This window comes from Emydura macquarii, unplaced genomic scaffold (assembly GCF_026122565.2).
Source record: "Emydura macquarii macquarii isolate MOO-44397 ecotype Brisbane River unplaced genomic scaffold, CSIRO-AGI_Emac_v2 contig_691, whole genome shotgun sequence".
Taxonomy (NCBI): domain Eukaryota; kingdom Metazoa; phylum Chordata; order Testudines; family Chelidae; genus Emydura; species Emydura macquarii.
In genome coordinates this window covers 16900496-16914407 of record NW_027130828.1, presented here as the reverse complement: position 1 = coordinate 16914407, position 13912 = coordinate 16900496, and the positions used below count along the sequence as shown (strand labels likewise).

At 42.6% G+C, this 13912-nt stretch overlaps 1 protein-coding gene across 1 annotated transcript in view; it reads left to right on the top strand.

Moving 5' to 3' along the window:
* Nucleotides 1-13912, top strand: part of CACNA1B (calcium voltage-gated channel subunit alpha1 B) — a 433344-nt gene that overhangs the window by 368183 nt on the left and 51249 nt on the right. Inside the window, exons 34-35 of the mRNA XM_067542172.1 lie at nucleotides 9421-9537; nucleotides 13211-13276. Of these exons, the coding sequence (XP_067398273.1) occupies nucleotides 9421-9537; nucleotides 13211-13276 (183 nt within the window). The remainder of the gene's footprint in view (nucleotides 1-9420; nucleotides 9538-13210; nucleotides 13277-13912) is intronic.

The window sequence follows — 13912 nt, the reverse complement described above, 5'->3', positions numbered from 1 at the left end:
GTCGTTTGCACTCCAGCCGTTGCTAAGATGAAGCACTGTCTGTTGGCAGGAGAGTGCAGAGATAGCAACTGTGCCTGGCTGTGCACAAAAAGTGCTGAAGAGAAAGCTCTGTGCTCCCACCGCTCTTCTCCTGCATGGCCATGGAGAGGCCAGCCATAGGCTGACCCTCAGCAGGCAGTGGGATGGAACTGGAAGGTTCCTATAATCATAATTCATATGGGTAAATATGCATGTGGTTCTACATGCAAATAGTACGTTTCACACTCAAATTGTAACAGATTTACCTACACGAACATTTAGTTCCTGGCAAGCTGAGGTGTGAATCTACCCCATGCTCGCCTGCCGCAGACTAGCGGTCCACTTGGACCCTGCTGACAAGCATTAACAGTTCATTAGTGCGCTTCGATCTAGTTCTCTCTGCAACCGGATGAGATCAATGCGCAATAACAAACTGGTAAGGCAAGTCAGTAGTGTTCATGTCGACCGTCCACAGCTTGCCGCAAAGCATGGCTGTGTCTGCACTAGCACTTTTGTTGGTCGGGGGTGTGAAAAAACCACACACCCTGCCTGACCTAAGTTTTACCGACAGAAGCATCGGTGTGGACAGCTTTATGTCAATGGGAGGCGCTCTCCCACTGACATAGCTACCACGGCTCTTTGGGGGTGACTTAATTATACTGACGGGAGAGCTCCTGTTGGCATAGAGCAGCTACATGGGAGACCTTAGAGTGGCAAGTGTAAGGTCGCAAGTGTAGACATGGCCTAAATGTTCATGTAGACAAGCCCTTAGTAATTCTGAAGCTACAATGCACTAGCAATGACCAATGATTTAATATGTATGCCTGAATTTCTCTTTTATTGTACTGTAATTTCTTCAAGCTCAACCTTTAAGTCTGGAGGGCAAAATACTGTGATGGTTTAAAGAATGGTGTAAGTTACGTGAGAGGATGGTCATATAGTAAATGACAAAAGATCCAAACTTCTAATCACCCATAACACTTTTCATGGATGCTCCCAAGTTGCATTTTAGGGGATCCTGATATAAGAGTAACTAAATTTATCCCGCTCCCCCTCAGAGCGGGGTGTCTGAATATTTCCAGCTACAGTCATTCTGCAGCCTCCCTTGGCTGTGAGTTCTGTTGCAAACTGTTCTTACAGACTTTTCCCTAACATTTAACCTAAATGCCCCTGTTTCAGCTCCAGCCCATTTTTCCTTGTTCAATATCTGTTGACTAATGAGCCTATTTTTATCCCTGCTCTCTGTAAATCATGCCTTTCTAAGTGTTTGTATACAGTTATCTTGTCTTCCCTTTATTCTTCTTTCCTCTCAACTAAATATGCCCACTCGTCTCAACCTTTTCCTCAGTAGGCTTCTATCATTTTTGTTGTCCTCTGAGCTCTCTTCAATTTGTCTCTGTCTATAGCAACACATACCTCGTTACGGATCAACTTTCGTAGCCTCTGGTGAACAATCCTTTAAGCAAAGCACATCTTTTTGTAAACTTCAGACAGGATCAATGGGCTAATAGTTCACAGGCACCACACAAAGCTGGCAGAAGAGACGATAGAAAGCAGATTAACTCACTTAAGGATGACATTGACACACAGATCTCATGAAATCATTGCTTAATTACGTGCTTTTTTTTTTTTTTTTAAATGGTGTTCCATAAGTTACATCTAGAGCGGGACTTTAACAGCAATAAATAATTATAGTTTTCCGAGTGTCACTCACAAAGAGAACACTGCTTTTATGGTTTCATCCTGCTGTGTGCAATCTGGGCAATCTCGCAACAGGGGCTTGGCTGCCCTGGTACTTTTTCTCCTCCTCCAGTCCCAAAGAAGCCTGTCATACCCAGGGTGGAACCAAGAGGAAGGATTCAGCCCCATGCTATGACCCCATTTCACAAACCCAGTCACAGGGACCAGGTTCCAGTTCACACCACTATGGCCATTGTGGCCACAGACCTAGGCAGACATAACTTACAGCAGGCCCCAGGGGTGCCTGCATTACACCAAGGGCTGTTTTGGCCTTTGCAACAGCCTAAAATCCAGAGGGCATGTGAAGCTTGCCTCGAACCTCTCCCTTGGCTGCGCCAGCTGTACTCCACCTCCTGGGAGTGCAGTACAGAAGTTGACCCAAGATCTCTTTTCTTTTACCTCTATGAGCAAACGTTGAAATCAGTGAGAGTGAGGTAAGGATCTTTGAGGAGCTGGGCCTAAGCTGCTTTATCCCTTTAAATTTCTATGGGTCTTGGGCTCCTAAGTCACTTAGGTGCTTTTGAACATGTTACCCACTTAAAAATGGTGTACAGGACAAGGAGTGCTGTGGAACTTAGCCCTCCATTAGTGAGAGCTCTGCCATGCAGACACCAATAATTCCACCTCGGAGCTGGAACAAATCTTAAGAGGGGAGCAGGCCGTGTGATGCCTCATTAGAAAGTTGAGGAGCATACTTCAGGATATATCTCTTCAGTTGTGTTTAATCTTTGTCCATGTCTAGCCCCTTCCCCCCCTCCCCCCCCCCAGCCCTCCCACCCCCCTGTGCTCTTGCATGTAAAGGAGTGGGTGACAAAAGGGATTAAGACTTACTTTGGTTCAGCATGGAGGAGTGCAGCTGGTGCTTTACCTTACTTGAACTCACATGTCATCTCTATTCCTGCATAGTCTGGAACATAGCAGCTTTGTGCATGATGCACATACTTATCGGATCAAGGCCATTGGGTTATAGAAACTACAGTAGCCAGAGAAAGGAAGGGGACTTTGTTTTCAGGTCATTTTACAAAAGTCTGTGTCCAACGTGTAGAATTTCTTTATTGGATGAAAGACCCCTTTTGCTGATCACCTGGCCTTCCTCAGAGCAAAATACTCAGCAGGATGTAAACAGCAGTCTGGGAATTTGTACGGCATCACTAAGCCCCCACATGGGTGCTCAACATAAATTAGTTATCAGCTTAAATTTACATCTTGCTGTTTTAACATGGGCACAAAGAAGCCCAGATGACATCCTGGCCATTCTCAACTCAGCACAATTTCTGTTCATGGCTCCCTATGATTGAAAGTGAATTTCTTCCCTCGCTTCATAAAGGAAGGACTCCTCTATGGGACCGACCCTGAGATCACTGGCAAACTTTGACTAGAGATGAGCAAGAGCTAGATCTGGCTTGCAAATAGGTGCAATGATTCCAGTTTCCTGCTTGGCCAATCTCCCTCAACTTTCCAACCATAAACACTCTCCGAGCCACATAACCCAACTAACCTGGCTGTGTCAGCACTTTTGTACCATTGAAGAGTAAAGATAAAAGGAAAAGGAATGTATTGATTAATTGCTTTTTTTTAATTTTCGTAGTCATGTTGTATGTAATTTACTTTGTGAATGCCGTGGATTTTTTTTTTTTTATTTCCTTAGGCAAAAACATGTATGTCAGTTTTCCCCTGGTTTAGTAACCACAGTAAACTAGATGGAGTTAAAGACAGGTCAGTGCTTCTGAGTGCAGTAGGCCTGGAAGAGATACTGTGAGCATATGTGAAACTGACATCTATTTCTCTGCCTGGAAATACAAAAAATAAAATAAAAAGTGTTTGTGAACTGTCTCCTCATTTGCATTACAAAATGAAATGCAAATAACTGGCGCACTGTCTGTGTTACCTTTAGGGTTTCAAACTCTCTTTTGATTTGAAGCATTTTCTTTAAAATTTGTATAATTACCATTAAAAAAGGGGGGAGAAAAGCCAAAACCCAACAATTTTTTCCAATGAAACTTTCAGAGCTTCTGTTTTTCGCTTGTCCTGATTACTCATTTTCTCTTTTGTTTTCTGTTTTTGTTCTTTATTTTCCTTACCTACCTGCTGAATCACGCCATCCAATCAACATACAATGCGAAAACCATGTCTCCGTCTGTATGTTGTGCACCTGCCGCTCAAAAAATAATTTGTAAATAATCTTGCAAATATTCATCCATGAAAACATCACATATAGGACACGGTTGGTTTCATTGAATTTAAACAATTATTTAACTCTCTGCTTTTATTTTCTCTTGGTTTTTTTTATTATTATTTTTTTAAATTTCATTTTGATGAGATTTCTGATTGCGCTAGTTGCAAGCCTCACTGTATGTCCGCAGATTGCCTCACAACTGGCTTCTCTTGTGCATCTTCTTCCCATTGGCTAATTGGTGACATGAGGCAAATAAAGTTACCAATAGCCCATTTTCTGCTGTTCGATGTTTCACTTGATAATGATAAAGGGGAAACTGGCACTTGCTTTATTTTCATGGAGGACTGAATTAGAGGTGGAAGGAAAGCTGCTTCCACATGACCTGGAGTAGGGAAGATTATGTGGCTTGGAAAAACCTTTATTTTGCAGGTGATAGAACCAAATTTAAGAGTCTAAGCAACCACTATTTTATACTGAGGTTTGTTGGACTTTGTGAAAAAGGAAGTGGTCCATTTAAAAGGACAATGTCATGGGCTTTAAGCACTTTTATTGAAGGGCAAAGATTTTTAGTGAAGCTGCTACAGAATTAATTTCATTGAAGTAAAAAGAGGTTAGTGAAAACGTTGACGTTGGCTTTGAACGTCCACTGCAACTCCAGTATGCCGCCATTTTGCCACCACCTGAGATCTAGAAGGGGACAGTGACTAGCAACAAAAGTGTGAAGCCTTCCAAATAAAATAAATGAGGCTTGGGTTGTACAAAGAGTTGAAAGGAATTAGGCATCCAACTCCCACTGAAAGTTAATGAGTGTTAGGTGCCTAACTTCCATTGGCTTCATTGGAAATCTGAGCGTAGACGGTTTTCTTTGTCCTAAATGAGCAAAATACAAAAATCAGCAAGTAGTATAGCTGATGAAAAATACATTTTAAAACAATACCATTTTTAATAATCTCAGGTGATATTAGTAATACAGATACAGAAATGGGTTTATTAAAGATACATGCATTTTATTTGGCAGCATCCCTTTAATCTATGTTAGTTTTCCGTCTGGATTTTCTGTCGCATAGTTGCTGTTTTCTTCAGAGATTAAATTCACTTTGGCCTCCATGACAGACTGCAAACACACATATTCCATAGCCATTTCATGCAGGGTGATGGGATGAAGTTGTCTTCTGGGAAGCAATAGAGAAGAAAAAGCAATGTAAAGTTCAAATGATGCCTTTCTAGAATTTTCATGGTGAAATTTAAAGGAAGAGAGTTCTTTATGTGCTTTATAGTAACTTGAATTATTTTAGCAGTGATGGTGAAAGGCCATAATTGCACTACCCTATTTGCATGTGCAAAAGCAGGTTATGAATATGCAACAAGCAAAAGCGCAATTTATTCTGGTACAGTTTGGTCACCCATATTTGAAAATCTGGGCCTTGGTACAGTCCATGGAGCAGCTTAATGGTTTAGGTCCTGATCCTCCATGGGCTGAATTTGACATGCTTGTGGAATCCCTTTGACTTCACTTTCCCTTCCCAGATGAGGGCCAAAGGAAACAACATGCCTGCAATGACAGAACCCACTCACCACACACATTGATAGGCTGAAATCTTGGCCCTGTTGATTTCAGTGAGGCCAAGATTTCACCCAAGGTATGGTAATTGCCCCATATTATTTACAGAGTCACATGCATTTTGGGAGACCAGACCCTTCAGTCTGCACATTTCAGATTGTTCACACGCTCAGAAACAGTTTTCTTGCTTGTCATTTCTTAGCAGCATAGTGGAAATGTTCATTCCCAACTGTTACCACTAAAATGCTTCCCATGATATCCCAGTCCCAGCATTGAAGACCCAAAGACTGACTTGCCCTCAAAGCCATATTCCTGCCTCATGTGGCACATGGCTTTGGAAAAACCTTTAATTTGAAGAAAGATAAACTAGTGTTTCTTCAGTGAAGACGCAGCAGCATGCACTGCACATGCCCATCTGGAATCCTGGCAATGTACTCAGGTTGCTGGTCCACTGAATCTTCCACTGCTATTATTATCCATGCTAGGTCGGTTAAAGTCAGTGCAGGTACGCCTACCTGAGCTACAGTCACACCTGTAACTGTGGAGTAGACATAAGCTAAAGCTGCAATCCATTTCTTATGTCTCTGGGCCAAATTCAGTGTTGGCATAAATTAGACGAAAGAAAACAAAAACAAAAACAGGCACATGAAGCAAACTAACATAATTTTCAGTGATTTCATCAGTCAGTCGGATGTAACTGATTTGGTAGACCGTGGGGAATGTTTTCAGTTGTGGCATAAGGAGTCACAACTCTTATTTCAGATAAAATAAAAGATTCTGGAATTAGTTTAGCAAGTAATTTTACTGACAATACACAGAGCAGAATAAAATACAAATTGGGTTTCTGCATCTTTACTGCCTCTGCTGACACTGCCATCAGCTTAGCTGTCTGCAAAAGAAGCTGAGATGATGCCAACGATGTCGAAGGAGCAGAGTTGGGCAGTGTCAGGATGCCATATTTGTGGTCACTTTTCTGCTTTTAAATAGAATAAATCACATGATATCATGGGAATGGGTAAAAGCTAATACGTCAAAACAACGTCATACCCTAGTCAGTCTTCAGCAGCTGTGCAACAGAAAAAGGGGAATAGCAAGAATGAAACAAATAATCCACAGGAATGACATTCATATGTCACAGATAATTAATTGGAAGGACAATCGATGCAAATATAATTGAGCAAGAGAAATATTGCAATGTGGAGTTTCCCCTTTAATTGCATGCAATTTTAATAACTGCTGAGGCGGTCTTGTGATTGAGGGACAGGTTTTCTATGTGGTGTACTGGGGGTAACACACATACACAGTGCCCCTTCAATTGTCACAGTTGCGTGTGTAATTTTACCAACCAGTGAATAGCATGGAGAACAGTCCCTCAAAAGCTTTGTAACTGTTGATCAAGTAGGATTTTCCTGGGTCACTAGTGATCCCCCTGGGGGCTGTTCATTTTATTACAATTTGTGAAATGGTGGCAGGTGTGTAATGGAAAAGCAGGTATTGAGGCTGGGACTGTTTAAAAAAAACCTGAAAGTTGTTAGCCACACAATTCCCAGGGAATTTCAATGAGAGTTGGGTGCCTAACTCCTTTAGGCACTTCTGAAAATCCGAGCCTGGAACATGTTTATGTTGTAGGGATCTTATTCCTTTTTTACCTGCACTTCCTCCAGCTAGTGCTTCTTACCATTACACAATTGTCATGTGTTTCCCCATAGAGGTGAAAAACCAAGTTAGCTAATACAATGCCGTAACTTAGATCAAGACAAATGTTAAGCATTGTATCAGCTGACTGTGATTATGAGGAAATTCTAACTGGAGTCTGAAGAAAACAAACTATAGTATTTTTGCTACCAAACAAATGTTGTAATAATTCTCAGGGAAAAAATGCTGTATAAAAGCACTTCTAATGGTTTATAAGCTCAGGGCCTGATCCTGTTAACATTTACAGCATGTACACAGAGCTACTCACATGAGGAAAGTTAGTCTCTGAGTTTGTGTTTGCAGGATCTGATCCAAATACCACTCCATATCTACCTATTGTATCATTGGGAATTAAGGGCCTGATTCTCCAAAGCCATGGACCTTGTGTAGTCATTTGGGGCTTGATCCAATACCTGCTAAGGTGGAGTCTTTCTATAGACTTCTTTGGGCTTTGGATCAGGTCCATACACCTGCGCAAAGTCAGTCTGAATTGCTCCCAGTCCTAGTGCTGGTATTTACCTCCACTATGCACTGATGCAACTGACCACTCTAGGTCCAAGGCCGTGTGTAGATTGAAGGCTAAATTAAATCAGTGATGTTATGATGTATTTACATGGCTGTAACGGCAGTCAGAATCTTACTCCTGTCCAGTGATGGTCTTTAATGCTGAGCTGAGTTCTGCTATGTATTTTATGAAGGAACAATAACCTACAGAAAAGTATGGTTTTAAGAAATAATCTTTGAACCCTCCTCCTGTTTTGCTACCCTTGCACGGCCCAGGAGAATCCTTGCTTGTGTTTTGCCTGTCATGAGCTGCCTTCCGTGGTAGAGTAGAAATAGCTCTGTGTTGTCTGCTATTTCATTGAACATCTCTGTGCTTTTCTCTTTTCTCTTTATTTTAGGATTGAGTCTGACATACAGTATATGCCTAACTCTGAGCTGCTTGCATTTTAAACACAAAACAAGTGCATGCCTGAAACTGATTCCTTGAACCATTTGATGGTATCGGTGGAATGCAGCGCTATTGGCCCCACCGCTGAGCTGCCATTTAAATAAATTAATAGATAAAACAAGCGCCCAGAAAGTCAGCATGAGCTATGCACCCAAATTAGCAAGAGCTTTCAGTCATTTTAATCTGAGCAGGTATCTTGTGGTAAAAGATGACTGGGAGTGGGAGAAGGGAAAGACTATACTTACTCATCTTTAGCTACAAGGCCTTTTTATGATTGTATCACCCCCCTCCACCGCTTAATACTAGGTGGTTTTTTATTTAGTTACCCCAGTCAAATTCCTGTGGTTAAAGTTTCACATTCACAGGAATTGGGATGAGTGCAGGCAGGGGGACTTTTTTTTTTTTTGGTATCTATTTAGATTCCCCTTTGCCCTCCTTTTTTAACTTTTGCATGTTTTCTTTTGGAAAGACCCCCCTCTAGATTAGCTCGTTAGATGACCTATTTTCTGTCAATAAAAGAAAAGGGAAGGGAGGGGGAGAATCAACCAAAATAATCAAATGAAAATCAAAATCCATCCCTGGCATTTCTTTGATCCACCTTAAAAGGAATATTTATGAATCATTAATAAGTCAGCAGGCTCCTAAGGGCAACCCCTGCTGTTGAACAATCAACCTTCTCTCAATTCATTCTAGTCTACAAATGATCCCGCTTCTAAAGATAATGATCATGTCCCAGCAATGCTTGTCAGCAGTGATCCTGTCTTCTCACCTGTTGTGTAAATATTCCTAAAAGGAGGGCACTTTAAAGTGGATTGGCTAATATCTTCCTTTGTCGTGGAAGAGGCTAATGGTGCCCACTGTGATAGCCCCTCTTGGCTTATGTTGAATTCACTCTAATAAAAATAAAATGAGCCAACCTAAGACTTCCAAACAGTCCCACTCAATAGCAAATGCTAATAATGCACCATCACCTTTCTGTAACTGTTTGGGGAAACCTGCTTTGCATAAAGAAAACAAGAATTCAAAGAAAAGTGTGTAAGGGCCATTTTCTTTTTATTATTTACCCAATAGCTGAGGGAGGGGCTTTTGTGGAGAGGGGTTTTCTCAGACTTACTGCATGTGGAGTGATCTGCACTGACGAATGTTTCTTTTGGAAGGTTTTCTGGTGGCCGATTTGCTGCTTAGATCGTGAAGCCGGTAATTTTAATTTCTTTTTTGCGGGCTGTGGTTTCTAGTCGCGTTAATTTCTGAAGGACACAAAACCTTTACTTTCCACAGGACAACTTCATCAACCTCAGCTTCCTGAGGCTCTTCAGGGCAGCCAGGCTGATCAAACTTCTTCGCCAGGGGTATACCATTCGCATTCTGCTCTGGACATTTGTACAGTCTTTTAAGGTGAGTGGCAGCCAAGCTTGAGAGCAGAGAGGTATCTGCTAATGCTTGGCACTTCTGTAGCATCTTCCAGGTGAGGACATCAAATGCTAAAGAATTAAACTTTTCAGCATCCCTGAAAGGCAATTCTCTGATGACCTGTCTGTAAAATGGGTAATTAACTTGATGAAGATCCTGTTTTGCAGGAGCACTATGTATCCCTAACCTCTGTTGACATCAGCGGATCCTGCAGGTGCCCAACACCTCTGAAAATCAGCCCCCAGGCGAGTCAGTTGCAGACACAGAGGTAGACCACAGGAAAGAAAAGTTCCAGTCTCCTGCTTTAACTGCTGCAAAACCTTTTCTAGAACTGAACAGAGGGGAAACCAGCAGGGTTGTACAGAAATGTAGTTGGGCTTTATAGAAATTACTCCAGACCCTAGAGAATTTAGAGAATGAGAGGTGTTAGTTTTGATGTTATTCTGAAGAAGGGACATAATTAAATTCTGTAGACTAGGAAGGCTATCATTTTCTCCTAAAGTCTAAAGGGATGCCTCAGTATAGTCACTAGACCATCTGCAATAATAATATTTAGCATGTATTATTATTTACTCTTTCTATTGTGGTAGAGGCCCCAGCCTCCTTGTGCTAGGTGCTGTACAAACACAGAAGTAAAAGAAGGTCCCTGCCCCAAAGAGCTTATGTTCTCCTGTCATCCAAGGATCTCAAATTGCTTTATGAAGGAAGAAAAGTGTCATGATCCCCGTTTTTACAATCAGGAAAGTGAATCACAGAGATGTGAGGGGACGCAGGGAGTCAGAGACAGACCTATGCACTAGCCCTCACCCACATGCAGCTAACTGCATTTTTCCCCTACCCTGACTTAGATACATACACTGAGCTATAGCAAAGTGTGTGGTGTATGATCTGTATGTCTGTGTATCATATGTCAGGCTTTCTAATGTGCATATAACTTCCCTCTAACTTGAGGCCTTATAGCTGTTGCTTTAGATCGTTGGATGGAAGCTTGTGTTGCAGGACCTGTCCTGAGAACAATAGCACAATTTTATTTTGTCTAAGGCCTTCCATACAAACTGCTCCCCAATGCCTTACAGAGTTAAGTCATAAATAACTGCAAAGGGAAAGAGCAGTGAAGAGAGAGCGTGCTTTTAACTGCGGTTTGGAATGGGAGGTAGAATCTGCGAGGTAGGATGATGCAGGGAGGTTGTACCCAGATAGCAGAAACTTCCTCCAAAAGTAGCAAGAGAGTGTGACGGGACAAGGACAAGGGCATGAGAAGGACTATGAAGTGGGCTGAAGCAAGCCTCTTGGGATTTAAAAACAAGGAGAGCAGTTTTAACTAGATCTTGAAATAAATGGGGTTGTTGGAGGATGGAGATGGGGAGAATGTGGCTACGCTCCTTTGGGCGTGTCAGAAGGAAGGCTGCAGCCTGGGGAGTTCATTACAAGGAGATTGTATTTAAGGTCCTTTGAGAGACCGTGGGGCAGGCAGCTAATGATATCAAATATTTTTTCAACATTTCCGCTCTCATCTAGCTGTCAGGCAGTGTAATTAAAGGGACTATTGCGATGGCTGTTAATGCCTGAAAATAAACACACCATGAGGTTTGTTTGTTTAGCACTTTCCTTAAGGATTCGATCCATGGGCTGGGGTTTTAGTCTATTATTGCTACAGCAGTCAACTTAAAACTAGCCAGGAATATCTCCCATCTCTAGATTTGCCTCCTTCAAAATAAACCAGTGCCCACAGAAGGGTGGAAGGGATGGGCTTGTAGTGAAAATACAAGTGTGGGATGCCGGAGGCATTGGTTCTGGTTCTACCAGTCACTCAGGGCCTGATCAAAAGAGAGAAAGAGAGATAGCTGCAGTGGCATGAGGCAAATACTCTGGCTGGACTTTTAACATAGCTGGATAATTGCAAGATCCTCAGTGACATCTGTAATGATACAGGCCAAAGTCAGATGATCCAAAACATTTGAGGGACAAAAGAGATGGTCTTGAAAGGAAAAATTGCTCTCTGCTTAACATACAACCCTATTCGAGACTGATAGATTTGAACTGGAAACCGAAGTGTGTGCCCACTGCCTTCTGATAATACACTGCGCTTCTGTAGCTCCTTCTATCTGAGGGGGTCAATAAACACCACAGACATGAATGAATGTATCCTCACGACTCCACCCTGAGGCAGATCAATATTCTTACCCTCTTTGGCCCAAGCACTTAGCTGGTTTTTGGGGTCTTGCGGGTTGTTTCCGTTAGGAGGAGAAATCGACGATGGAGTCAGTATATTCATTGATACAATCCTGTTTATTTGCAAGGAATGTGTCAAGTCCTGTTTCCCTCAATGCAGTAAGAATCAAACAGCAGGAGACAGGTTCTTTGCTCGTCGTTCCAAGCCTCTTTCTGGCTAGCACCCTACCCAAAAGTGCACTCTCTCAGCTTTTTTCTCAGGGTCATGCTACCAGTGCCTCCCTGGATGGCTGTCAGGTTCTCTTGCTGCCTTCTCTGTGCTTGTGTGGTGTCTCTCCTGCTCCCCTCTCTCTTACACATGGCTGCAATCAAATCTGTCCCCCACTTCTGCATTTGTTATCAGAATCCCAGGAAACTCCTTGGACTGCATGCCCTAGGATTTCATGCAGTCTAGCCTTGGGCGGTAGTTTTCCATTGTTTCAGCCATCACTAAAGAAAGTGGAATTTAATTGTTCCCTCATTTAGCCTGAATGGGTCATCACGCCCCACAGTGTCAGTGAAGTGGTGTGATTGCCCAGTTCCCTGCATAACAATGTTATTGTCTCTATTATTTACATTGGAGGACACATAGGTACAGGGGAGTGAAGAGCTTGATTCTCAGCATCTACAATTCCTGGTTATCATTGTGTCTCGTCCCCTCCCTCCCCCCAGCATGCTAATTCAGCTATGCTAGCTGTCATATTGATGAGCTGGAGCTCCACCTGTTCTCCTCCCTTACCAGCTGCTCCAGGGGGAGGGCTGAGCGGTCACATTGCACCTGTTTTACCATGCTCACTCAGATGCAAGGTCCTGGTGGGCTGCACAGTTGGGGTTCCTACTCCCAGCATGGGCATCTAGGCCAAAGTCGTGGTCTAGCCCTTTGTGATTTATCACTGAAACTTGGAAACTTTTCTTTTTCTCGCCAGCGTAACTTTGTGCCTAATTAAAACCAGTGACTGCCTCTCTGTAGATGTATTTTTCTCAGATTACATTTCTCAGATTACATTTGTACATTTGTATTTTTCTCAGATTACATTTTTTAAGAAAACCTTTAGAAATAACTATTTTATGATTGTATAACTTTGCCTACGAACTGCCCCAGTATGTCATTACTAGGCTAAAGCACTCACCATGCAGTCTGTTGTTGCTTTCTCTCTGGTTAGGTTTTATCTGCTCACCAGGATATTATGGAATATAACACTGAGGAAAACTAACTCTATTAAAAAAAAAAAATCCTAAAGGTTTGTAAAAAGGCAAGACCTGCTGCCAGTTGTGTACCTTCTGAAGGTCTCCTTCGTACCACCACTGCTCGGGTTTCTCTTGCTAGCACTCTCATCCAAATCACACACAGTCTGAAGTAGCACTGTGCTAACCCATAATTGATGAAGACTGTTTGCTAATCTCTGCCCTGGCTTTGTTAATGCTGCGCCTGTTGGTTTTTCTACAGGCTTTGCCTTACGTGTGTCTCCTCATTGCGATGCTCTTCTTCATCTATGCCATAATTGGCATGCAGGTAACATTTTAGCTTCAATAATAAATCTAAGACTCTTAAGATTTGCCATGCTGATGCAGAGCATTTGACCAGCTATTGCTATAGCCTGCCTCCAGCAATAGGCCTGTTTCAAAGTAAGGTGAAGAACTCACCTGACTCCAGAACAGAAGAGGTGCAGAGGGGGGGATAAAGTCACCTTTGCCCCCGCCCAACGTCCTGGGCCAAACAGAGCTCAGACACACGGACAAATTGGGCCCTGGGCGTCTAAAATGAGTATTGTTTACATCTGATATTCCTTGGGGATCAAATGCAGCCCTGATGTAAGCAGAAGTAACTCCTGTTGAAATCAGTGCAGTTTACCCCTGCGTATGCTAAGCTGAGTTGGCGCCATCAGTTTTGGTGATAGCCAACTTCATTTACATCCAGGCCATCTTCTCTTCTATTTGACGTCTTTCCTGCTCCGCCCCCTTCTGCCTCCACAGCATGTAACTTACACCCATTTTGCACATCTGCTGAATGTCAACTCGGTGCAAGTGACATTCCACCCTCTCGCACTAACATCTGCTTTATGCCTGATTACACCCACTGTGCCACTCATATATCACTGCTGACTTGGGCCCCGAGATTCCCAGAGGAGCTTACTCCAGACTGCATTTG